The sequence below is a fragment of the Engystomops pustulosus genome, chromosome 7 (assembly GCF_040894005.1).
Source record: "Engystomops pustulosus chromosome 7, aEngPut4.maternal, whole genome shotgun sequence".
In the NCBI taxonomy this organism is placed as follows: domain Eukaryota; kingdom Metazoa; phylum Chordata; class Amphibia; order Anura; family Leptodactylidae; genus Engystomops; species Engystomops pustulosus.
In genome coordinates this window covers 146,153,454-146,180,029 of record NC_092417.1, presented here as the reverse complement: position 1 = coordinate 146,180,029, position 26,576 = coordinate 146,153,454, and the positions used below count along the sequence as shown (strand labels likewise).

The 26,576-nt window shown below is 42.5% G+C and overlaps 1 protein-coding gene across 1 annotated transcript in view; it reads right to left on the bottom strand.

The window, feature by feature from the left end:
- LOC140070235 (uncharacterized) overlaps positions 1–26,576 on the bottom strand; it is a 178,631-nt gene that overhangs the window by 73,955 nt on the left and 78,100 nt on the right. The window contains exons 12-16 of the mRNA XM_072116590.1: positions 15,033–15,064; positions 13,023–13,151; positions 12,836–12,934; positions 7,414–7,542; positions 7,227–7,325 (exon numbers count right to left, since the gene is read on the bottom strand). Of these exons, the coding sequence (XP_071972691.1) occupies positions 7,227–7,325; positions 7,414–7,542; positions 12,836–12,934; positions 13,023–13,151; positions 15,033–15,064 (488 nt within the window). The remainder of the gene's footprint in view (positions 1–7,226; positions 7,326–7,413; positions 7,543–12,835; positions 12,935–13,022; positions 13,152–15,032; positions 15,065–26,576) is intronic.

Here is a 26,576-nt window from a genome sequence, read left to right as displayed (position 1 = left end):
TGTTCAAACCAGAGGAGCAGGTAGGTGGCCCTGCAGTAAAATGGAATAGATTGAGTGCCTGTATGTGGCAGTCCCAAACATTTTTCAAACCAGAGGAGCAGGTAGGTGGCCCTCCAGTAAAATGGAATAGATTGAGTGCCTGTATGTGGCAGTCCCACAAATTGTTCAAACCAGAGGAGCAGGTAGGTGGCCCTCCAGTAAAATGGAATAGATTGAGTGCCTGTATGTGGCAGTCCCAAAAATTGTTCAAACCAGAGGAGCAGGTAGGTGGCCCTCCAGTAAAATGGAATAGATTGAGTGCCTGTATGTGGCAGTCCCAAAAATTGTTCAAACCAGAGGAGCAGGTAGGTGGCCCTCCAGTAAAATGGAATAGATTGAGTGCCTGTATGTGGCAGTCCCAAAAATGTTTCAAACCAGAGGAGCAGGTAGGTGGCCCTCCAGTAAAATGGAATAGATTGAGTGCCTGTATGTGGCAGTCCCAAACATTTTTCAAACCAGAGGAGCAGGTAGGTGGCCCTCCAGTAAAATGGAATAGATTGAGTGCCTGTATGTGGCACTCACAAAAATTGTTCAAACCAGAGGAGCAGGTAGGTGGCCCTGCAGTAAAATGGAATAGATTGAGTGCCTGTATGTGGCAGTCCCAAAAATTGTTCAAACCAGAGGAGCAGGTAGGTGGCCCTGCAGTAAAATGGAATAGATTGAGTGCCTGTATGTGGCAGTCCCAAAAATTGTTCAAACCAGAGGAGCAGGTAGGTGGCCCTCCAGTAAAATGGAATAGATTGAGTGCCTGTATGTGGCAGTCCCAAAAATGTTTCAAACCAGAGGAGCAGGTAGGTGGCCCTCCAGTAAAATGGAATAGATTGAGTGCCTGTATGTGGCAGTCCCAAACATTTTTCAAACCAGAGGAGCAGGTAGGTGGCCCTCCAGTAAAATGGAATAGATTGAGTGCCTGTATGTGGCAGTCCCAAAAATTGTTCAAACCAGAGGAGCAGGTAGGTGGCCCTGCAGTAAAATGGAATAGATTGAGTGCCTGTATGTGGCAGTCCCAAACATTTTTCAAACCAGAGGAGCAGGTAGGTGGCCCTCCAGTAAAATGGAATAGATTGAGTGCCTGTATGTGGCAGTCCCACAAATTGTTCAAACCAGAGGAGCAGGTAGGTGGCCCTCCAGTAAAATGGAATAGATTGAGTGCCTGTATGTGGCAGTCCCAAAAATTGTTCAAACCAGAGGAGCAGGTAGGTGGCCCTCCAGTAAAATGGAATAGATTGAGTGCCTGTATGTGGCAGTCCCAAAAATTTTTTAAAACAGAGGACCGGGTAGGTGGCCCTCCAGAAAAATGGAATAGATTGAGTGCCTGTATGTGGCACTCACAAAAATTGTTTCAAACAGAGGACCGGGTAGGTGGCCCTCCAGAAAAATTAAATGCATGAAGTACTATAGCAAGAGCCAGTGGGCCCTGTCAAAAAATAGCCATTTTCCTCTGCTTTACTGTACAAAGAGGAGGAGAAGGAGGAAAATGAGGAGGAGGAGGAGGAGTGGATCAATTATTCAGGTTGAGCTTCCTTCACCTGGTGGAGATTGGAAATTCTGAGAAATCCAGCCTTTATTCATTTTAATAAGCGTCAGCCTGTCAGCGCTGTCAGTCGACAGGCGTGTACGCTTATCGGTGATGATGCCACCAGCTGCACTGAAAACCCGCTCGGACAAGACGCTAGCGGCAGGGCAGGCAAGAACCTCCAAGGCGTACAGCGCCAGTTCGTGCCACATGTCCAGCTTTGAAACCCAGTAGTTGTAGGGAGCTGTGTGATCATTTAGGACGATGGTATGGTCAGCTACGTACTCCCTCACCATCTTTCTGTAAAGATCAGCCCTACTCTGCCGAGACTGGGGACAGGTGACAGGGTCTTGCTGGGGTGACATAAAGCTGGCAAAAGCCTTGTAAAGCGTACCCTTGCCAGTGCTGGACAAGCTGCCTGCTCGCCTACTCTCCCTCGCTACTTGTCCCACAGAACTACGCACTCTGCCGCTAGCGCTGTCAGAAGGGAAATACTGTTTCAGCTTGTGCACCAGGGCCTGCTGGTATTCATGCATTCTCACACTCCTTTCCTCTGCAGGGATGAGAGTGGGAAGATTTTGCTTGTACCGTGGGTCCAGGAGAGTGAACACCCAGTAATCGGTGCTGGAATAAATTCTTTGAACGCGAGGGTCACGGGATAGGCAGCCTAGCATGAAATCTGCCATATGCGCCAGAGTACCAACGCGTAAGAATTCACTCCCCTCACTGGCCTGACTGTCCATTTCCTCCTCCTCCAACTCCTCCAACTCCTCTTCTTCTGCCCATACACGCTGAACAGTAAAGGACTCAACAATGGTCCCCTCTTGTGTCTCGCCAACATTCTCCTCCTCTTCCTCCTCATCCTCCTCCACCTCCACCTCCTCCGATATGCGCTGAGAAACAGACCTGAGGGTGCTTTGGCTATCAACAAGGGAATATTCTTCCCCTGTCTCTTGTGACGAGCGCAAAGCTTCCGACTTCATGCTGACCAGAGAGTTTTTCAACAGGCCAAGCAGCGGGATGGTGAGGCTGATGATGGCGGCATCGCCACTGACCATCTGTGTTGACTCCTCAAAGTTACTCAGCACCTGACAGATATCAGACATCCACGTCCACTCCTCATTGTAGACTTGAGGAAGCTGACTGACCTGACTACCAGTTCTGGTGGAAGTTGACATCTGGCAGTCTACAATCGCTCTGCGCTGCTGGTAAACTCTGGATAACATGGTCAGTGTTGAATTCCACCTCGTGGGCACGTCGCACAACAGTCGGTGAGCGGGCAGTTGGAGGCGGCGCTGCGCTGCCCTGAGAGTGGCAGCATCTGGGCTGGACTTCCTGAAATGCGCACAGATGCGGCGCACCTTCGTGAGCAAATCAGACAGATTGGGGTATGTCTTGAGGAAACGCTGAACTATCAGATTTAACACATGGGCCAGGCATGGCACATGTGTCAGTCTGCCGAGTTGCAGAGCCGCCACCAGGTTACGGCCGTTGTCACACACAACCATTCCCGGCTTGAGGTTCAGCGGTGCCAGCCACAGATCAGTCTGCGCCGTGATGCCCTGTAATAGCTCTTGGGCGGTGTGCCTTTTGTCGCCTAGGCTCAGCAGTTTGAGCACCGCCTGCTGTCGCTTAGCGACGGCACTGCTGCTGTGCCTAGAGCTACCGACTGATGGCGCCGTGCCCACGGATGGTAGTTCGGAGGAGGAGGTGGAGGAGGGGTGGGAGGAGGAGGAGGCATAGTAGGCCTGAAACACCTGGACCGAGGTAGGCCCCGCAATCCTCGGCGTCGGCAGTATATGAGCAGCCCCAGGGTCAGACTCGGTCCCAGCCTCCACCAAGTTAACCCAATGTGCCGTCAGCGATATATAGTGGCCCTGCCCGGCAGCACTCGTCCACATGTCCGTGGTCAGGTGGACCTTGTCAGAAACGGCGTTGGTCAGAGCACGGATGATGTTGTCTGACACGTGCTGGTGCAGGGCTGGGACGGCACATCGGGAAAAGTAGTGGCGGCTGGGGACCGAATACCGAGGGGCGGCCGCCGCCATGAGGTTGCGAAAGGCCTCGGTCTCTACTAGCCTATAGGGCAGCATCTCCAGGCTAAGCAATCTGGAGATGTGCACATTAAGGGCTTGGGCGTGCGGGTGGGTTGCACTATATTTGCGTTTCCGCTCCAGCGTCTGGGGTATGGAGAGCTGAACACTGGTGGATGCTGTGGAGGATCGTGGAGGCGACGATGGGGTTTTTGTGCCAGGGTCCTGGGCAGGGGGCTGACTAGCAGCTGACACAGGGGAAGGAGCAGTGGTGTGCACGGCCGGAGGTGAACGGGCTTGTTGCCACTGAGTGGGGTGCTTAGCATTCATATGCCTGCGCATACTGGTGGTAGTTAAGCTAGTAGTGGTGGAACCCCTGCTGAGCCTGGTTTGGCAAATGTTGCACACCACAGTCCGTCGGTCATCCGGTGTTTCCTTAAAGAACCTCCAGACTTCTGAAGATCTAGCCCTCGCCGCAAGAGCCCTCGCCACGGGAGCTTCACTAGTTGACACATTTGGCGCTGATGCACCAGCTCTGGCCCTGCCTCTCCGTCTGGCCCCACCACTGCCTCTTCCAACCTGTTCTGGTCGAGGACTCTCCTCCGTCTCAGAAGCACTGTGTTCACCCGGCCTCTCAACCCAGCTTGGGTCTGTCACCTCATCATCCTCCGATCCCTCAGTCTGCTCCCCCCTCGGACTTCCTGCCCTGACAACAACTTCCCCACTGTCTGACAACCGTGTCTCCTCATCGTCGGACACCTCTTTACACGCTTCCACTACGTCAAGAAGGTCATCATCACCCACAGACTGTGACTGGTGGAAAACCTGGGCATCGGAAAATTGCTCAGCAGCAACCGGACAAGTGGTTTGTGACTGTGGGAAGGGTCCAGAAAACAGTTCCTCAGAGTATGCCGGTTCAAATGGCAAATTTTCCTGGGAGGGGGCAGACTGGGGGGGAGGAGGCTGAGGTGCAGGAGCTGGAGGAGTGGCGATTTCGGTGACATGGGTGGACTGCGTGGAAGACTGACTGGTGGTGGACAAATTGCTCGAAGCATTGTCAGCAATCCACGACATCACCTGTTCGCACTGTTCTGGCCTCAACAGTGCTCTACCACGAGTCCCAGTAACTTCAGACATGAACCTAGGGAGTGTAGCTCTGCGGCGTTCCCCTGCTCCCTCATCAGCAGGTGGTGTCTCACCCCGCCCAGGACCACGGCCTCTGACCCCTGCAGTAGTTGGACGCCCACGTCCCCGCCCTCGTCCTCTACCCCTAGCCCTCGGGTTAAACATTTTTAAAATGAGAGTTATAACTTTATTTTTTTTTTAACTTTTTTTTGTTTTTTTTTTGTGTTTTTTGTTTTTTTTTGTGTTTTTTTTTTTTTGAGTTTTTAAAACCAAACAATGCTATCCTATTGCTATGGCTATTTTCTAGCCAAGTATCAAAGCACACTACTATGCCAGATGAGATGACACTGAGTTAGTGCCTAATTGAAATCCAACCCCTACTAAATTTTCCCACTTCGGTCTTTGCTATGGATATGTGCGTCACTAAGTGCAGAACACAGCGGTCGCAAGTCTCACTACAAATTGCTCAGAATTGGCTAGTACATGCACTGCAGAAAGTACAGCCACCAGCAGATCAACCAGAAATCAAATATATAGAACGCTACTGTACGCGTAAGTAAGCTCTTTGTATTCTCCTATGGCTATTTTCTAGCCAAGTATCAAAGCACACTACTATGCCAGATGAGATGACACTGAGTTAGTGCCTAATTGAAATCCAACCCCTACTAAATTTTCCCACTTCGGTCTTTGCTATGGATATGTGCGTCACTAAGCGCAGAACACAGCGGTCGCAAGTCTCACTACAAATTGCTCAGAATTGGCTAGTACATGCACTGCAGAAAGTACAGCCACCAGCAGATCAACCAGAAATCAAATATATAGAACGCTACTGTACGCGTAAGTAAGCTCTTTGTATTCTCCTATGGCTATTTTCTAGCCAAGTATCAAAGCACACTACTATGCCAGATGAGATGACACTGAGTTAGTGCCTAATTGAAATCCAACCCCTACTAAATTTTCCCACTTCGGTCTTTGCTATGGATATGTGCGTCACTAAGCGCAGAACACAGCGGTCGCAAGTCTCACTACAAATTGCTCAGAATTGGCTAGTACATGCACTGCAGAAAGTACAGCCACCAGCAGATCAACCAGAAATCAAATATATAGAACGCTACTGTACGCGTAAGTAAGCTCTTTGTATTCTCCTATGGCTATTTTCTAGCCAAGTATCAAAGCACACTACTATGCCAGATGAGATGACACTGAGTTAGTGCCTAATTGAAATCCAACCCCTACTGAATTTTCCCACTTCGGTCTTTGCTATGGATATGTGTGCCACTAAGAGCTAAACACAACGGTAGCAAGTCCCCCTGCTAATTCCTCACAAAATGGTACTAGATGCAAATTAAAATAAAAAAAGTATAACGTTATTGTAGCCCTAAGAAGGGCTGTTGGGTTCTTTGAGAATCACTCCTGCCTAACAGTAAGCTAATAGAACACCCTAACGCTTTCCCTGACCAGCAGCAGCTCTCTCCCTAGCGGCATCCAGACACAGAATGATCCGAGCAGCGCGGGCAGCGGCTAGTCTATCCCAGGGTCACCTGATCTGGCCAGCCAACCACTGCTATCGACGTGTAAGGGTACCACGTCATGCTGGGTGGAGTGCAGAGTCTCCTGGCTTGTGATTGGCTCTGTTTCTGGCCGCCAAAAAGCAAAACGGCGGGAGCTGCCATTTTCTCGAGCGGGCGAAGTATTCGTCCGAGCAACGAGCAGTTTCGAGTACCCTAATGCTCGACCGAGCATCAAGCTCGGACGAGCATGTTCGCTCATCTCTAATCCTAATACCTACAGGCATTGGATATAAGGGACAATGTGATTTCAATGTTTTAATTTATTATAATTATGTGGATAATAATAGTTGTGAGGGAAACCAGGGGGACACATCTTTCTCCCTGCAACTACCTATTGTTACATATCAATTTGCCTACCAATTATGCATATGTCTTCTTGTTTCTGACCTGTATCTTTTTTACTTCTTTTTGGAGTTTGCATTGTTCTCTCTGTATTTTTGTATTGTTTATTTTGGTGCAGTAAAGGAACATCAACCAGCTGTTACCTACCAATAAGGGTGGGCTGGACAATAAGGTACGGACAGCTGGGAGGGAGTTTAGAAGCACACTGTCTTTGTCTTTCCTATCAGCCCATCTCAGTTCCTTTCCCCTGCACAACACCTATGTTATCATAGGATTTTATGGAGAGGGTAAATGCTTGAAAAAAAGTCGTCCCTGATTATGAATAAATGTGTGAACACCACCATGTGTGTACTTCTCTACATTTCTGGTACCTATTGAATCCTATGTTTAGTTAACTTTTAGATACTCTTTATAAATATGCTCCATCATCTCTAAGATCACAGGTAATTGACCCATGTTTTAGAGGGGGTTATTAGAAAAATTCTTATGATATGTAAAGCTTTTCCAAAGATTCATTTAAAGAAGCACATAGCAGAACATCAAAAATTGACCTGGAAATTCAGGCACCAATCACCCTCAGTCATGAAGGGGTTAACTTACGGTCAAGGTTTTAGTTTCTCCATTTGATGTTACAACAACACAGGATTTTTGGACACATTCTCCACAGCATTGGTCAGGAATTTGAACAAACTCTTCACCCTAAACATGTGATAAAAATCAGATTAGAATGAAGAAGTTCATTACTGCAGAAAAGTATAATCACAGCGCAAGGTCATTATATACTTACTTTTTTACAGTCATTTGAGCTCTTATATTGGCAGGCCTCTTTCTCTACAAGTGTAACAAGCTGTCCGTCCACCTTCTCACATCTATAAACTATACACTTGTCACTGGGGGAAGGTTCAGACTGTCCTTCCTGAAAACCAGAAGAAATAGATTGTTAGACTGTTAAAACTTAAAGGGGTTGTCTACTTTCAGAAAATAATTGATATTTTGTGTCTAAGGATAAGTTATACAGTTTTCCAATATACTTTGTGTACCAATTCCTCATGGTTTTCTAGATCTCTGCTTAACAATTGAAAAAGGATGGCAACCCAGGCATAAACTTACCTATATTTGGTCTAAGTTTGCTGTGCAACAGACGTAGGTAGCCGCACCACTAATCCCAGAAATAAAATTTAGCAACAGAACAAAATGTGGCACATTTACTAAGGGTCCATCGGACACATTTTCGTCGGGTTTTCCGAATATTTCCAATTTGCCCTGAATTGCCCTGGGTTTTTAGCGCACACAATCAGAATGTGGCACATCGGCGCCCCCTTTCATGCAACACAAATCGGGGGCGTTGCCATCGGACAACCCCACTGATTCAGACAAACCGTAGAATTTAAATTTCAAAATTGTGTCCCAAGATCAGCACCGGGAAGAAGATGTTGAGCTCCGGCGGACCTCAGCGGGGAAGCGACACATGCAGGAAATTGGACGCAGCAGCTCCGGATCCTCGTTGGACATATCGGATCGGCGGCGTCAACGGGACGGGTAAGTAAATGTGCCCCAATGTCCACAGTAGTGGAGATCAATGCAATTTCCAATGCATTTGTGAGTATAAAAGCTGCATTCACAACACCTTCAATTTGTATAGAATAGTGGACCGGCCGCCCCTATTAGTATATAGAAGGTATATTATCACTAGACACATTTGGAGTTTCCAACTTATTCCTCAGTAGCATCACGTTTAGCGATAATACACCTTCTATATACTAATAGGATCATCCGGTCCACTATTCTATTCAAATTTAAGGTGCAGTGAATGCAGCTTTTATACTCACAATAGCATTGGAAGTTGTATTGTTCTCCACTACTGCGGACATTGGGGATTATTAACTAAGGGTCGCGGATCGCACTTTTGTCGGACTGTTCGCGGTTTTTCGGGATTTGTGCAGCTTTGACAGGTATTTAACAGGGGTTTATGCTGGGATTGTGCATACGCGATCGAATTGTGGCGCAGCTGCGCCGGCTTTCATGCAACAGAAATTCGGGGGGAGGACGAGCCCACTGATTCAGAGTGAGCGCAGGATTTAACTTTCAATTTGTGTCGCAAAACAATGCACTTACATACACCAGGAAGAAGAAGCTGAACTCCAGTGGACCTGAGCGGGAAGTGACACATGCAGGATATTGGGCGCACGATCTTAGTGAATCGCGGCACAGGACATTATTGTCGGACAATGCACTTTCTGTGAAATATAAAGCACATATACTATGAAGTAAATGTGCTCCATTGTGTTCATTGAATTCATTGAATTTTATTTCTGGGATAAGTGGTACACCGAGTGCGTTACAGATTGTGCCACAAACCAACAACACATGCGCCACAAACTGCCCCACAAATCAAAAACATGTGCACCAGAAACTACGTCACAAACCAGACACATATTTGCTGGAAGGATTCCCATGGACTTGGGCCTCCTGTGACCAGTGGTGGTCCAAAAAAAAAAAAAACAAGTGCAGCAACTTATTTGACTGAATCTCATCATATAGAGCCGAAAGTCGCCACACCCAGCACAAGTCTCTACACAATAAGGCTGGAGAATAATGGAGGTTGTATAAAACATGTTTTTTTGTGAGTTTTAACCTAATTATAGTCACAGTCATAGTACATTTTACCGTTTTATTTTTGCTTTGCACATTAGTGCACTATACAGCAAACTTTATCTACCGTCCTATGATTTGGATGTGATATTATATATAACTGTGTCTGGACATTTTGGAGGATCATAATAGGACAATTTAGCTTTTTTACCTCAAATAGAGGTTGCAGTGCCAATATAACATTTTACTATTTATAATTCTATTGTCTATTTATAATCAATATAGACATTTTTTTAATGTTTATTTTTATAAAAACCTGACTAATAAATGTGAAATATTCTATGTTTTCTGGTGCCAGGCTTGTATAGTTTTTTCCTTTTATCAATTCAAATCTGCTTAGACTTCTGTGCTAACATCTCCAATTCCATGGCAACCCCACTCTGCTATTGATGAACACAGCACCCAGCAAGTGGGAGTCGCCATTTTGAAAAATTGCCAGGTAAACATTCCCCATCTAACCCAAAATGTCCACATTAGTGTGGGATCCATGGTAAAAGTTATACAAGACCATCGTCACATGTATAAGATATCCACTCACAGGATTCCCCCGATACTCACACCTTTCCAAAAGCAGGAATGAGCTGAATGCTCTCAGGCTCTAATGGAAACCAGTAGGACTCTGATCACACAGGATGAAAGCTGGGTCCAGTCCAGCAGTTCCCAATAGGCTCCAATGTCCTCTGCTGAGGAGGAGGAAGTAGGATGGAAAGGCGTAGCTTGCTACTACTTTCTATCCTGTGTTTTTCATAGTATGCGAAGTATATTTTTGGCAGGGCTAAGGTCATGTGGGGAAAGTAGGTACAGTGGAAGGTACAGTGATTGGCTATTTTGTTTTATTTAGAACCACAGCATTTATTTAACTCTATTTTGGGGAGAGGGGGCTTGTTTCTTCAGTTTCACTGTATATACATTATACATTAATTCAATTAATTATGGGGAGTGATTTACCATAAATAATTGATACAATACTGATAATTCATTTGGACTATTTATCATGTATTATATGGGAGAGTAGGCAACAGTAGAGGGTATGAATTTTACTAAGCAGAAGGTGATTTATTAACCCCTTCCCAGCCCTTTTTCGTTTTTGCGTTTTAATTTTTCACTCCCCACCTTCAAAAATCGATAACTTTTTTATTTTTCCATGTGCAGAGCTGTGTGATGGCTTGTTTTCTGTGTATCAAATTGCACTTCAAAATGGTGGTGTTTAGAATTCCATGGCGTGTACTGGGAAGCAGAAAAAAATTCCAAATGCAGTGAAATTGCAGGAAAAAAAGCATTTGCGTCGTTTTCTTGTGGGCTTGGATTTTACGGATTTCACTGTGCGCCACAAATTACATGTCTGTTGGGTCGGTTCGATTACAATGATACCAAATTTGTATAGGTTCTATAATGTTTTCCTATATTTACACAAATTAAAACCTCCCGTACAAAAAAAAATTTATTTACCATCTTCTTTACTTTGGTTTTCGGAGCTGTGGGTAGTGTTATTTTTTTGCGAATTTTGATGGCGTTTTCAATGCTACCATTTTTAGGACTGAAATCGCAGTGAAAAACCGTTATTATATTTTGATAGATTGTGTATTTTTGGACGTGGCCTAATGGGTTTATGATTTTTACTGTTTATTTATATTTCTATCAGTTTTAGGGAAAGTGGGGTGATTTGAATTTTAAGGTTTTTTTTTTTACTTTTTTATATTTTTATTTTTACTATTTTTCATACTCCCTAGGGTACTTTAACCCTAGATTGTCTGATCGATCCTATCATATACTGCCATCTTCCGTCCTGCACCTACCTTTTGTAACATCTATGCCTATTTGGATTTAATTATGCATCATTATGTCCTTACTAGACTGAAAACTGGTTTACTTGTTTTCTGGCTGATCTCCACTATACCAGCTCTGCGGTTAATCAACTGTTATAGACAGAATCTCTCACATTTCTCCCCTGTCTGCATGGACTGATCCATTCATCTTCTGGACTGGGGCTCTGACATGTTCTGTATTCTGAATTCTTTGACCCTTTTTTTCACCCTAGTTTTTAGACTATCCTTTTGCCTACAAATTTTGTACTATTTGTCTTCTTGTTTCTGACCCATATCTTTTTAACTTCTTTTTGGTGTTTGCATTTTTCTGTACTTGTCTCTCTCTATATTTGCATTTTGGTGCAGGAAAGGAACATCAACCAGTTGTTACTTACCAATAAGGGTAGGATGGGCAATTAGGTAAGGACAGCTAGGAAGGAGTTTTTGTCAGTTTTCGTCTTTGTTAGTCCTATCAGCCCATCCACGCTGTTCCAACCCTGCACAGCACCTATGTTATCATAGGATCTGATGAAAAGGGTGGTAAGGCCTTGACAAAAGTTATCCCTAATGATAAATAAATGTATGAACACTACCATGTGTGAACACCTCTCCATTTCTGGTACCTGAATTCTATGTTTAGTTAACTTTTAGATACCCTTTATAAATATATGATATGATATAAGGATTTTGTATGGATGCTTCACAGAACCAGAGATACATCTTTAAAGTTTTTATGTACAGCTGTCTATTTCCAATAGTAGCCTTAAAGGAAACTTACCATTTGAATTGATGCATTATGAATCAAACATACCTTGAGAATGCTGTAGCCTCACTGATGCAGGATCATATCTTGTTTGATTCCTGTACTGAGTGGTTTTGCTGATAAAACAGATATAACATTATGATGATGAAGCTCTGTCCCTTCTATGGCTGGTTCAGCACTTGGTTCAGTGCTTCACCTAGAATGTGAGTTATTCAATGCAGGAGAGGATGATGTAATCCCTGAGTTGTGCCTGAAGGTAGAATAATCAATTGCTGCACCATCCCCACTTGCTGTTTACCAGCTTAGGTTGATTAGTCATATCTTGACTAAACTCTATTTGTATTTACAAACTCCATGTCTAATGTGTTTACCTAGGCAGCCAGCCTGACCAAGCTTTCCCAAGGTACTGAATGTTTTTAATTGTTTTTCATCAAAACCACCCAGCTCAGGGATTAACCAAGATATGATCCTGCATCATCCTTTAAGAGGGGATATCTCTGGTTCTGTTACGCATCCACACATCCTTATATCATGATAAAGGGGAAATTCTTCTGTTTAATATGACATGTGGTTTTACGTGCCAGGGTTCAGGAGATATAGTTGTTTGAAGCGTGCCCCTTTCCATCCTTTCAGCTGAAGGCAAAATGTAGATGAAGCTGCAGAAAGACTTTAACTTTCACTTTGAGAAAATACATGCATCCTCTGCATCTGTAGCTGAACTTGGGTAAAGGGTGCTTGAATAATGCTGTAGATATTCATAACATATTTTGGTAAAAAAAAAGCTTATTTTTTCACATTTTAGTCAATTATCAGAAAATTTTATAAAGAAAAAAATATGTAATGAATAAAACTATACTATCAAATTAAAGACTCCCATGTCATGAAAAAAAAACAAAGAAAAACTTCTTATGAAGCGCATGGAAGAACATCAGAAATTGACCTGGACATTCAGGCACCAATCAACCTCAGTCACGAAGGGGTTAACTTACGGTCAAAGTTTTAGTTTCTCCATTTGATGTTACAACAACACAGGGTTTTTGGACACATTCTCCACAGCATTGGTCAGGAATTTGAACAAACTCTTCACCCTAAACATATGATAAAATTCAGATTAGAATGAAGAAATTCATTACTGCAGAAAAGTATAATCACAGCGCAAGGTCATTATATGCTTACATTTTTACAGTCATTTGAGCTCTTATATTGGCAGGTCTGCCTTTCTTCAAGTGTAACAAGCTGTCCGTCCACCTTCTCGCATCTATAAACTACACACTTGTCACTGGGGGAAGGTACAGACTGTCCTTCCTGAAAACCAGAAGAAATAGACTATTAGACTCTTCAGACATAAGTATTCTGTTGATGATATTTATATCCATAATTAAAAGAGATATACTCTTTACACAGGGTGGAGTATACATTTGTAGTTGTTGAGGAACTGCTCAGGAACTGACCACTGGGATCCTTAAAGGAAACCTACCACTTGAAGTGGCAGGTTTCAGAAGAAAACACCGAGCACCAGCTCAGGCTGAGCTGTTGCCGGAGCTTATTTTTGTTAGTGTTTTAAACCGCAGTATCCCGGTTTAAAACACTTTTTAAACTGTATAGCCGGCGCAGGGAGGTACGCGCTCGTCGCTTACCATGCGCGCGGCTACATAGGAAGTGAAGGAGAGCCGCGCGCATGGTAAGCGCCGAGCGCGTACCTCCCTGCGCCGGCTGTACAGTTTAAAAAGTGTTTTAAACCGGGATACCGCGGTTTAAAACACTAACAAAAATAAGCACCGGCACCAGCTCACCCTGAGCTGGTGCTCGGTGTTTTCTTCTGAAACCTGCCACTTCAAGTGGTAGGTTTCCTTTAAATATTTTCAAAAATATGTGTTTCAGAGTTTGCTATATGAACAGATTGACCACCACTCAATGTTCTATTATTGGAGACCATACTCTGAAAATCATATAGTGGTCAATAGAGCAATAGTCACATACTCGAAAATATACTGTTTTCACGTGGAAGAATACGGTACACAATAACATTTCCATTGACTTTCAATTGACTGTATATTTTTTATCTGCATAGTACATGCAGTACTGTATCCAACAAAACGGACCTAGTTTGCTGGCTGTTTCGGAGTTGATTGTTACCCATCCTTCTCTTATTGAAGTATGCTCTGTTCCAGCAATGGTTAACTGTTGTGACTGACAGAGCTCTGCTACAATCTTTCCTGAAGCAGAGGGTGTTTATTGCTTTAAGTATTCTGTTTACATATAGTTATAGATGCTCCATATCTTGATTGTGAGTCTCTGTTTTCAGCATTTCTGGTGTTTTGATCTCATTTGAATTTCAGACTGTTCTTCTGCTTCTGTGATTTTGTGTTTTGTTGCTATCTCTGTTGAGAACTGGCTTGTCAGCTATTCTTCCCTGTTTGTGTTGTTTGTCTTGTTTGTCCTGTGCATGGCACTATCCTGTATATAGGTCCATATATCAAAATATATTATCAATAAAGATAACAGATAAAGTAATATCCCATTTTGTTCCTTCAGCATCTAGGCATGGATTTAGGGTTCTTTCACATCATCCTTTTCATTGTGTTCAGGTGCAGAGATATACTGTACTTCTGACAAACAATCATTTTTTAGGCTAGTATAAAAGATTTGTTGATCTGATAAACAAGCCTGATCAGTGGCCCATGTAAAAGCTTCTTCACTGTTCTTACCAAGACTAGATAACTTACCAATAATATTCGGATATTTGGAAGGTTGACATCTAAAGTCATAAATCACAAAAATAGCCAAAAATCAAATACCACACCTACTACAGAGGAAGGCAACGTATACTTAGGCCAATTGACCATGAGAGGTTTTTGAAGCATTCAACTTGCATCAAACTCGCATTGTGTGGTTGATGGAATGTTCAACATGAACGCTCAGCGACCGGAACGGAACTGAAATGCCCTCTCATCTCCTCTATTCAAAGTGTAAAATGGTGCATAATAAAACTCCACTCTGGTCAGTCCATTGATGACTTAACTTGATTTCAACTTTTGGATTGAATTTAAAAAAAGGAGAGCTGCTATGAATACCAACAGCAAAAATTTCAAGCTAGTAAGGCCATGTGGTCTTTCCTATCGTGAATCTACCTGTAGATAGAGACTTAAAGTTTTTAACTTACTGTTCATTCATGTGAAGACTTACCGTGTACAGGACATTGTTAATAATGCATCCTCCTATAAGAAATAAAAATGAACACAAGTTAAATATGAACTCATAGTTCTGAAATCAGTCTTGATTGATTTTATGGCAGACATTTACAATTTAAGTTTTAGAATTACTAATAATCCTTACTAAGTTTAGAAAGGACCCCCCCCCCCAAAAAAAAAAAATCTGAATGAATAAACAATATTATACAGAAATAGATGATCAATTATTGAAACTATTTCCTGATCTGTTATATCTCTGTTTACCTATACAGGTGGTCCCCTACTTAAGGACACCTGAATTATAGACGACCCATAGTTACAGACGGACCCCTCTGACCACTGTGACCTCTGGTGAAGCTCTCTGGATGCTTTACTTTAGTCCCAGACTGCAATGATCAGCTGTAAAGTGTCTGTAATGAAGCTTTATTGATAATCCATGGCCCCACTACAGCAAAAAACTCCAATTGTCACTGGGGTAAAAAAAATGTTGTCTGGAACTACAATTATAAAATATAAAGTTTCGACTTACATACAAATTCAACTTAAGAACAAATATATGGAACCTATTTTGTACGTAACTCAGGGACTGCCTGTATCTATCTAATTCTCTATCTATCTAAAAAAAAGTTAGGTAATAACAGATACAAAAAATGACATTTCTAACTATCACTCTCACACTCAATTTAATGTAAAAATGGTAACATTTGGTATGCAGCCAATGCCATTTTTACTATAAAAAAATGGATGAATCATTATGACTTTTTTAACAAGTCATAACAGATGACATTGATAAGTACAATGATTTCAATGGGATTTATAATGAATGTTCAACTTACATTTTTTTACTTTTGTGAGCGGAAACTAGAAATGGAAATCTGTACGGTAGTGTGAACCTCGTTTAACTAGCTGAGCAGTGGGGGTTCCCCCAATAAATGAAGTTGCACTTAATTAAATGAGCTTATGGTGTTTGTAGCCGAGCGCTGTGCCCCCTATCTCTATACCTTAGAGATAAAAATGGAGCTAAAAAACCCATTTAATAGCTCCGCCTTCTCTGGTCTCCAGTCACCAAAGCTCCTTTTTCAGTTTATAGGGGTCCCACCTACTCGAAACTATTTTTTTTAGCATTTATATACTTAAATGATTTCTTGTGATTTGTTTTGCCATCTTTTGGCCATTTGTCTTTCACAGAGGGCATAACTATAGCCATATCAGCAGTAGTGGCTCCTACAGGGCCCCCTCAAGTCCCAGGGGCCCGTGACTTGGCGAATCATGCCCGATGGTTTTTGTCATGCACTGCGACACAACATCATTACAGAGGCCCGCCAGAGAGGAGTGTCTATCCCTGCCATAGTGACCAGTAACCTTGTTTTCCCCCGCCCACCTCATTCGCTCGCCATCTGGTCACTTGACCCAAACTGATGGTGCAACAACATGCAGAGAGAATACATGTTCTAGTAAGTATGCAGCTGTATATATGTGTTTATGGTGTATATGTGTGTTTATCTGGTGTATCTGCATGTGTATATGTGTGTTTATGTTTATACATGATGTATGGTATGTATATAAAGTAAGTATGATGCCTATATTCTATGGGGGAGATTTACATGTGTAAATGCTGTATGCGGTATGATTAACCCCTTCCCGACATTTGACGTAATAGTACTGCATCGCGGGAGGTGCGTTCCCGCAAAATGCAGTACTATTACGTCAAGCTTCTGGCGCCGGCTCCTGAACGGAGCCGGCGCCAGAAGCTGCGGTTGTCGGCTATATGTTATAGCTGACACCCGCCTCTAACACCCGCAATCGGAGATTTCTCCGATCGCGGGTGTTAACCCCTAACACGCCGCGGTCGCGCTGACCGCGGCGTGTTAGAGCCATTTAAAGTTAATTAAAGTTGAATCGGACCCCCCCGCGGCGCTTACCGGGGGGGGGGGGGGGGTCCGCTGCTCCGATCGCAGCCCCGGGACTGCCGGTGCCCGGGGCTGCGAGATCTTCCTCCGGAAGCCGGGTCCGTGCCTCCTGGCAGGACCCGGCTGTAAGACACTGGGCATGCGCAGCATGCTCAGTGTCTTACATTACACAGTGCAATACATCTGTATTGCACTGTGTAACCTTTAAAAAAGCTTGAACAAGTGATCAGAAGATCACTTGTTCAAGCTTAGATGTCAGTAACAGTAAAAAAAGTAAAAATAAATAAATAAAGGTTTTTTACAATAAAAATAAATAATAAAAGAAAGTGAAAGTCCCCCCAAACACCACATTTCCCTTTACACAAGTAATAAAGTATAAAAAACACTAAATCACAAAAAAACCCCACTTATTTGGTATCGCCGCGTCCGTAACAATCTGTACAATAAATCCTAATCATAATTGGACCCGCTCGGTGAACGTGGTAAAAAAAAAAAACCAAAAACTTGCCAAAAATTAAAACTTTTTATCAAATTGCTTTACAAAAAATGTTCTAAAAAGTGATCCGAAAAAGTTACAAGCACCAAAATGATACCAATAAAAAGAGCAACTTGTCACGCAAAAAATAAGCTTACAACCAGCTCCGCTAACCAAAAAATACTATAATTATGCCGCTATAAAAATGGCAATACTAAAACAAATGCAATTTTTTCTATTCTAGTTTTCCTTCAATAAAATTGGACAAATAAAAATAAAACTATATAAATGAGGTATCACCGTAATCGTAGGGATCCGTAGAATAAAGATAATATATTATTGTTATGCTACAGTGAACACCCCCCCCAAAAAAATGCTAAAAATCCAAAACAAGAATTGATGATTTTATTTTCCTCCACACGTAATAAAATTGCTTCAATAAGCTAAAAACCCACTAAAATTAAGTTTTTTTTACAGTGCATCTCGTCTCGCAAAAAATAAGCCCTTATTTGTCTAAATTGCTTAAAAAATAAATAAAGATTGTATAGCCTATTCCCAACGAGCGTTGTTATAGAACGGTGCGGCGGGTAGTGACTTGCCAACACCGGTCAGGGTAAGACGGCGGCTGTTCACTGATCGGGGTAAGACGGCGGCTGTTCCTCACAGCCATCCATCCTGCCCCATGGACCAGAAGGGTTACGTCCCCCCCACACCCCCCCAGTTTATTATCGCTGCTATTGGCTCATCAATTCAGACGAGCCAATAGAAGCGAATTTACTTATGACGTCAGTAATACCGATCACCGTGTCTGTAGACACGGTGATCGGGGCAGGGTGGCGGCTGTTCCTGAAAGCCACCAATTGTGCCTTGCGGTCCAGAGGGGTTTTGTTGCCCCCCTCTGTCCATGTTTGCCGCTATTGGCTGGTCGATTTGGTCCAGCCAAAAGCAGCAATATTCGTCACAATGGGCATCGCTAGGGTGAATAAGAGCAACACTTGGCGATAAAACGAAGATATGGTACAAAAGCGCTGGCCGTGCACATTGTACAGATGATGCTGTACAACTCTTACGAGCTGTTCCAATGTGCAGGTCCTGCCGTATCATTTCTCCGTTTTCAAGAGGAAGATATTAGGAAACTAACATTGGGACAAGAAGGACGGGGCCCCAGTACCTCTGGTTTAGATGTTCCTGTGTTTTGCCAGGACAGCATTTTCCCGGTGAATTCTGCTGCTTCTAAAGGTAGGACTCAATAAAGAGTCTGTTCCAAAAGAGGAGTAAGGATGGACACTACATACTACTAAGAGACCTGCGACAACTCCAGAGTGACAAAAGTTTAGTTGGTCCCTTGATATATTCTACCTCCTTATACACTAGACATTCACAATTCACGCCCAACCTATTGTGAATTAATTTCGGTAAAATGAATAATAACAACTGTTATGTCCCGTTGCTCCCTATACCCCTCCATTATTTCATAAGGGGCGCCACATAACGGGCACTGAACTTTCCAGAAATAATTGAAATTTCCATCTTGGACTCCATTGCACATCGTATTTGGAAACCACCTGTATGTTCAAAATGCTCATTTCACCACGTGTATTACACTATACCACATATTACACCTTGCTATATTCCCCAAGGGGTGTACATTCAACAATTAGGGTCACTTTTCGGGTTTTCCTCTGTTTTGGTACCACTACGGCTCTCCAAATGTATCCTGACACATATGAAGGATTTCTGTCAAATTTGGCCTCTAAAAGACAAACATCCCTCTTTTCCTCTACTGTGCGCCCATAAAGCATTGTATATGCACATGTGGGGTACTTCTACACTCAGGAGAAATAGTTTTACACCTTTTTTGGGGTTATTTAATATATTATCCCTTGTGGCTTACATAAATTAGGGGTAAAGTGACATTTATAGGAAAATGTTCACCTTTTTAATGATTAGGGCCTAATTGGATCATTCACCTGTAGGGGCAAATACATATATTACACATTGCAAAATTCTCTAAGGGGTGTACATTCAAAAATTAGGGTCACTTTTCGGATTCTTCTCTGTTTTATACGACTAGGGTTCTCCAAATGCATGTCAAACATTTCTGTCAAATTTGGCTTCTAAAAGGCAAACATTCCCCTTTCCTTTTACAGTGCGTGCATACAACATTTTATATACACATGTGGGGTACTTCTACACTTGAGAGAAATAGGTTTACACATTTTGGGGGGTTATTGCATTTTTTTATCCCTTGTGGCTATATAAAATTAGGAGTAAAATGACCTTTATAAGAAAATGTTCACCTTTTATCTATATAAGTCCTAATTAAATCAAACACCTTTACGGACAAATACACATATTACACCTTGCTAAATTCTCTAAGGGGTGTACTTTCCAAAATGGTGATACTTGTTGGGGTTCCCCTCTGTTTTGGTACCACTACGGCTCTCTAAATGCATCCTGACACATGTAAAGGATGTCTGTCAAATTTGGCTTCTAAAAGGCCAACGCCCCTCTTTCCCTTCTGAGCTTCACTGCGTACCCATACAACATTTTATTTGCATGTGTGGGGCAATTTTATACTCGGGAGAAATGCTAGTACACATTTTTTGGGGTTGTTTCATCTTTAATGCCTTATGGGATACAAAAATTAGCCGTAAAAGTGACTTTTTTGGGAAAATGTTCACCTTTTTCCTTTTAGGGACCTAATTGAAGCAAACACCTGTAGGGGAAAATACACATATTACACCTTGCTGAATTCTCCAAAGGGTGCACTTTCCAAAATGGTGACACTTGTTGGGGTTCCCCTCTGTTTTGGTACCACTAGGGTTCTCCAAATGCATCCTGACACATGTAAAGGATGATTGTCAAATCTGGCTTCTAAAAGGCCAAAGCCCCTCTTTCCCTTCTGAGCCCTACTGTGTACCCATACAACACTTTACATGCAAAAGTGGTGCAGTTCTGTGCTTAGGAGAAATAGTTTTACACATTTATGGGGTTGTTTCATCTTTTATCCCTTGTGGCTTACAAAAATTTGGGGTAAAAGTGACTTTTTCTAGAAAATTTTCACCTTTTTTCCGTTTTGGGGCCTAATTGAATCAAACACCTGTTGGGGAAAATACACAAATTACACATTGCTAAACTCTCCAGGGGGTGTACTTTCCAAAATGGTGTCTCATGTTGGGGCTTTCCTCTGTTTTGGTACCATTATGGCTCTCCAAATGCATCCTGACACGTGAAAACTTTTTCAGCCATATTTGCCCTGCAAAAACAAAACAACGCTCTTTCCATTCCAAGTGCCCCCCTGTGCCCGTACAGCAGGGTACAGTGACAAAATGGGTATTTGCATACTCAGGAGGAATTGCCCTCAACATTGTAAAATGCATTTTCCTTTTTAACCCATTGTGAAGGTGCAAATTTTAGTGTTCAATGAATCTATAGTAAGATAAAATTACATTTCTCTAATTTCACTTTCATTTATCTTTCACCCTCATGAAATGCTCATAGGGTTAACAAAATTCCCAAAGGTTGTTTTGAATATTTTGAGGGGTGTAGTTTCTAAAATGGTGTCATTTGTGGGGGTTTTCTGTCATGTGGGCCTTATAAAGTCACTTCTAACTAAATTGACCCTCCAAAAGTAGGTTTTGATGATTTTCGTGAAAATCTGAAAAACTGCACCTAAAGTTATAAGCCTCCTAACATCCTAAATAAAGGAAAAGAGGTTTGAAAAATGATGCCAAGTTAAAGCAGACATATGGAAAATGTTAGTTATCAAGTTATTTTAGTGATATGACCAACTTTCCAAAAAGTAGAAAATTTTGAATTTGGAAAACATTGTTTTTTTCAAAATTTTTGCCAAATTTCCATTTATTTCATAAATAAATACTAAATATATTGACTAAATTTCTCAACCAGCATGAAGTACAATATGTCACGAAAAAACAATCTCAAAATCAACTGGATATGTTAAAGCGTTCCAAAGTTATAACCACTTAAATAGACACATGTCAGATTTTAAAAAATGGGCCGTGTCAGGAAGGTGAAAAGTGGCTTCAGCGTTTAGGGGTTAAGGACTGACACCTTGTTTTGTCCGAACGCGTCATCTCATGCATTTTTTCCCTGTGATGTTGTGCTGTTTTTAACTTTTTTGATGAACTGAATAAATTGTTTTGAACATTTTTTAACCTCACACCAGTGCGGACAGAGTGGATATCTCTCTCCTCTTCCTTCCTCTGCTAAATGCTGTATGTTTGTATATTCAGTATGTGTTTTTATGGTGTGTTTATACTTTATGAATTTGTATATAGGCACAGCCAGATACATCAAGAGACTTAGGCCTCTTGATATATCCGGCAGGTGGCTGTGCCACATTTTGTTTCTGCATCAGGTACTGCCTGGAGTACAAATAAGCGGAGCCAGTGACTTTTCGCAGGGAGGAGAATGCCCCACACCAGATCACTGTCACAACCCTCCTCCATGTCCCCCTGGTGTGGAGGTGGCAATAGAGGAAAATAATCGCAAGTGCTAGCAATACGTTAGCATTTGTGATTATTTCAGGGCTTCTACGCCAGTGTTATGGTGCAGAAGCCATGATAAATAAGTCCCTATGAGTTTGTATATAATCTATGTGTGAGTGGGATTTTACAAATATGTATGTAGCTTTTTAAGGGGAAGGGGGACCCATGTAGAAATCTGCTATGGGGTCCAGAGACTACTAGTTACGCTCCTGGTCTTTCCTGTATACCCTGTAATGCAGCTCTAAATTTTTGATGCACAAAACATATTTGTGGCGCATGCTGCACCTATTCTGCACTGAAAGGTGCGTTCTGGTGCACAATGCAACACATTTATCATGCAGTGTTCAACATAATTGTGTCATGCACCCTATGTTTAAGGTGCACCAAAAAAAGTTGAGGCATTGTGCAGGAGCAGTGCAGGGGGCGCCTTGGGGGTCCTTTGTTAATCTTTGAACCTAATTCTTTAAAATTATTCTTCGGGCTCCTCCACGTACCACCTACTCTGTCATTGGTTCCAATATGGACCACAACAGCTGGGTCATCCCTAGCCCCTCCCAGTAATTTATCCTCCTGTCCCACAACATACCGAACCCTTGCACCAGGGAGACAGCAAACCATTCGGATGAGGTGGTCTTGGTGACAAATGATTCTATCCCGATTATAGACTCCCCTACAATCACTAATTGCCTTGGCTTACCTGCACTATCATCCCCCTACTACTAGCTGGTCTGCTTGGCTGTAAGAGAGAGCAAGATCCTCTAGGGCTGCCATTTCTGAAACCCACATCTTTGCATCATTGCACAATTTTGCAATTTTGCTTGGGTGTTCAGAGGCAGAATTGGCCTTCCTTTTCTTGGACCCCTTTGTACCCCCTCTATCTACAGTAACCCAGCTACCAACCTGGTCCTCCTGGCTTTCTTCTGGACCCGACACTTCTATCCCCTTTATTGCTTGCTCTCTAAGCAGTATACCCTCTCAAAATAGGCGATTACTCGGAGACGTGCAATATTTTCCTCCAAATCTCTAACAGCTTCCAGATGAAACATATGGGCACATCTGTATTCACCCTGGAACTCCTGCTCTAGCAGCGAGATACATATGGCAGAGTGTGCACTGGAGCATAACAACAATCTTGCTATCCAAATTCCAGTTACAAAACTGTGACGAGTGTATAAATCAAGAGATATAGATTACTTACAGTTCTGCTGTGAACTCCTCTGTAAACATCCCTTATTTCCACAAGCCACAATAAACAAGACATCGCGGTCTACCAATTGGATGCAGTTCCCTGGAAACGCATATGCTATCCGGCCGAGTTTTCCCCCCCATGCACCAGTGTTCAGACGGAACATGTGACTGCGGCCAAAGTGCCTTGCTAGTTTCTATGTACACAATCCATAATGGTCCAAACCACAGATTCACTCTTAGCACACACAAATCAGCTTGTTTTAACTCCACTTATTTACACAAGCCACTTAGAACCACAAGCCAAAATGAGCAAGCTATTAATAGATGTATATTGGGAAATCACCTAATATCCTACCCCTCTTACACTTACACACAGAACAAAAGACATGAAGTAAAGGGACCAACCACTTTAAGTCTGTGTGTTATTGCAATGTTATTCCTACAAGAACTTTGCAAATGATTAACAACTCGGTTTCCATTTCACTTGCCAAAGTTGTTTGTCCCTATACACTATAGCAGTGATGGCAAACCTTTTAGACACCAAGTGCCCAAACTACAACCAAAACCCACGTATTTTTTGCAAAGTGCCAATTCGACAATTTAAGCAGCAACTTATTACTCCCTGCTCTGTCACAGGTTTAAATTGTACAGGCACCTGAGGACACCAATACAGTAGAAAAAAGGAGAAGAAGTTTGGATTATCATTGTAGTTTCCTTCTAGGGTATTTGGCTGCCTGGGACTGCAAAAGGCCTTGAGTCCTGTCTGGTGAACTCTGCCCTCGAGTGATGGTGAGGGTGCCCATAGAGAGGGCTCTGAGTGCCACCTCTGGCACCTGTGCCATAGGTTCGCCACCACTGCACTATAGAATAACAATTTTAATGCCACCATATATAAAGCTCATAACTTTTTGTAGCTGTAACATCTGTGCCAGCATAATCTTCTTGTTGATCCAATTAGCTGCTGTGGGCGGCATCCAGGAACTCCTTTATATACCAGTCCATGACCAGTCGCATTGCACCTTGCTGATTGTACTAGTCTCCTTATATCTGTTCCCTGTGAATTTGCTCCCTGTGTGGTTACTTGCTTCTCTGTGTATCGACCTCTGCTACTTTACTGTACCTGTCTTTAGTGTTAAAGTTCTGTACCTTCGCCATCATGTCGATTTTGACCTAGTTCTGTCCGACTCCGCTTGTTTGTCTGTGTCTGTTCTTTGTCCCTTTGTGTCCTAGTATGACTAGTGGTCTGTCTCCAACTTGTTGTTACCTGTCCGCTCCACCATCCAGCAGCTGCCAGATGAAGTAAGTTTTACCTGTCAACTTGCAGGGTCTCTCGGGGTTCGTTTGTGAGGTACCTGATGGTGGGTTTGCCCATATCAGAGCAGTTTGTCTGCTTTAGGCAATTGGTAGCCTGTAGGGACACCCCAGGGACAGTTTATCCCTGCTTACACAGTGTGACTGCTTGCACCAGGTCTAGTTGTGGTTGCGCTGTTTGCTGGACAGGTTTTAAGAGAAGCATCCATTTCCACAGATCCTGCTGTTTTTAAGTCATGAAAATTAGTAAAATTGGCATACTATATTGTTTTGAATTTTTTTCTGTGGATTATTTGATGCTACACGTTTAATTATCACATTCCTATGGAGAACTAGTTGTTTATATTCCTTGTTTCCTTCTTACCTGTAGATGTGGAAATAGTAGGAGTACTGACAGGTGTGGCTGTTGTTGTGGCTGTTGTTATTGGTGCTGTAGATGTTGTAAAGTAGCAGTAATCAGGTGGAGGACTGCAGCAATATACTTGGATCTGATAGTTGTAGCACATATTTATAGATAATTGATCTTTGTTGTTACAGATGAGACCAATGGATACATCACAGGTTACTATTTGACCCACTTCTTTAAGTGGTATATCATGCAATTTCTCTGCTCTGCAGGAAATGTTCTTTGGTCTCATATTGTCCTCACACACTTTGAATCCAGCCTTCTCAATGTTCTCATAGGTCTCAAAATCTCCTCCATTAGGCTCATACACAGGAGTACTCACATCAAACCATTTTGAGGTATAACAGTAAGGCTCACATTCTGGAGTTGCTGAATACAACAAGAAAAAAAATGCAAAAACCTTTAGCATCCTATCCAATTCATCCAATTTTTGGTAATTCTTTTGAACTTCACCTTTCAAAAGCCATAAGGTTTTACATTCTCATCACAGCTTGTTTTTTTAAGGTTAAGCTGAATTTAATAATGGCACCCAGGGACGCCATTAGGGCAGTATCAGCCCCCCTATTTTAAGCAGCTATGAGATGCTGCTTGAGTCGTAAAGAAGTATTGGCAAATAATAAATGTACCATTGCCTCTAACCCTTTGCTGCAAACTGATGTAAACTTGCATTCAGTGATTGTGTGGGTAGAAACTGCCAGGCTTCTGCTCCGACATGTGCGACCAATGTAAACAAGTAGATGCCGTCAATGTTGACATTGATGTTTACCGTATGTACTTGAGTACATGCCAAGTTATTCATCACAAAAATATGCTGAAAAACCCTAACTCAGCTTGTACTTGAGTCAATTTTAAAAAACACTGTACTCACCTTTCCGACGAAACGCGCAGGGACACAGAGCCGAAGCCAGAGCTTCGCCAGGAAAAAGCTTATACTTGTAGGCTTATAATTGAGTCAATAAGTTTTTCCCAGTTTTTTTAGTTAAAATTAGGTACTTTGGCTTATACTCAGGTCATCTTATACTTAAAAAAATATAGAGTCAATGGAAAATAGTAAAAAGAGGTTCCTCCACCACTGAAACCCTCTGCACAGTGACCACTATGATGATGGTTGGCATGAACTTAAAGGGAAACTGTCATCAACAATTGACCTAATAAACCAATACCAAAATGTTGTCAAGCAGTGTAACACTTTCTAGTTTTTGTTTCTTTCATGTCCCAGTGTGATGACATCATCCAGAAAATCAACTTCGAAGTGAGCTGTAAATTGTTTGTGTAAAGTCAAGGAAGAGGAGAGTTTAACACTGAAGTCAAGGTGGGGAGCTCTGAACGCCTCCTCCTCTGTGATTAAAAAACATGTCTCTTGATGCAGGACCATCAATAACAGTGAAGGGGCTTGAGAGCTTGACTTCAATGTTAAAATCTCCTCCTCCTTGACGTTATATAATAAATTTACATCTCACTTCAGAGTAGATTTTCTCGATGATTCCACCATACGGGGTCATGAAAGAAATACAATCTGGAAGGTATTCAGCTGCTTGACAACATACTGGTGGATGACTTATTATATCAATTTCTCCTCACAGGTTGCCTTTAGAGATGAGCGAGCACTAAAATGCTCGGGTGCTCGTTATTCGAGACGAACTTTTCCAGATGCTCGAGTGCTCGTCTCGAATAACGAGCCCCATTGAAGTCAATGGGAGACCCGAGCATTTTTCAAAGGGACCATGGTTCAGGA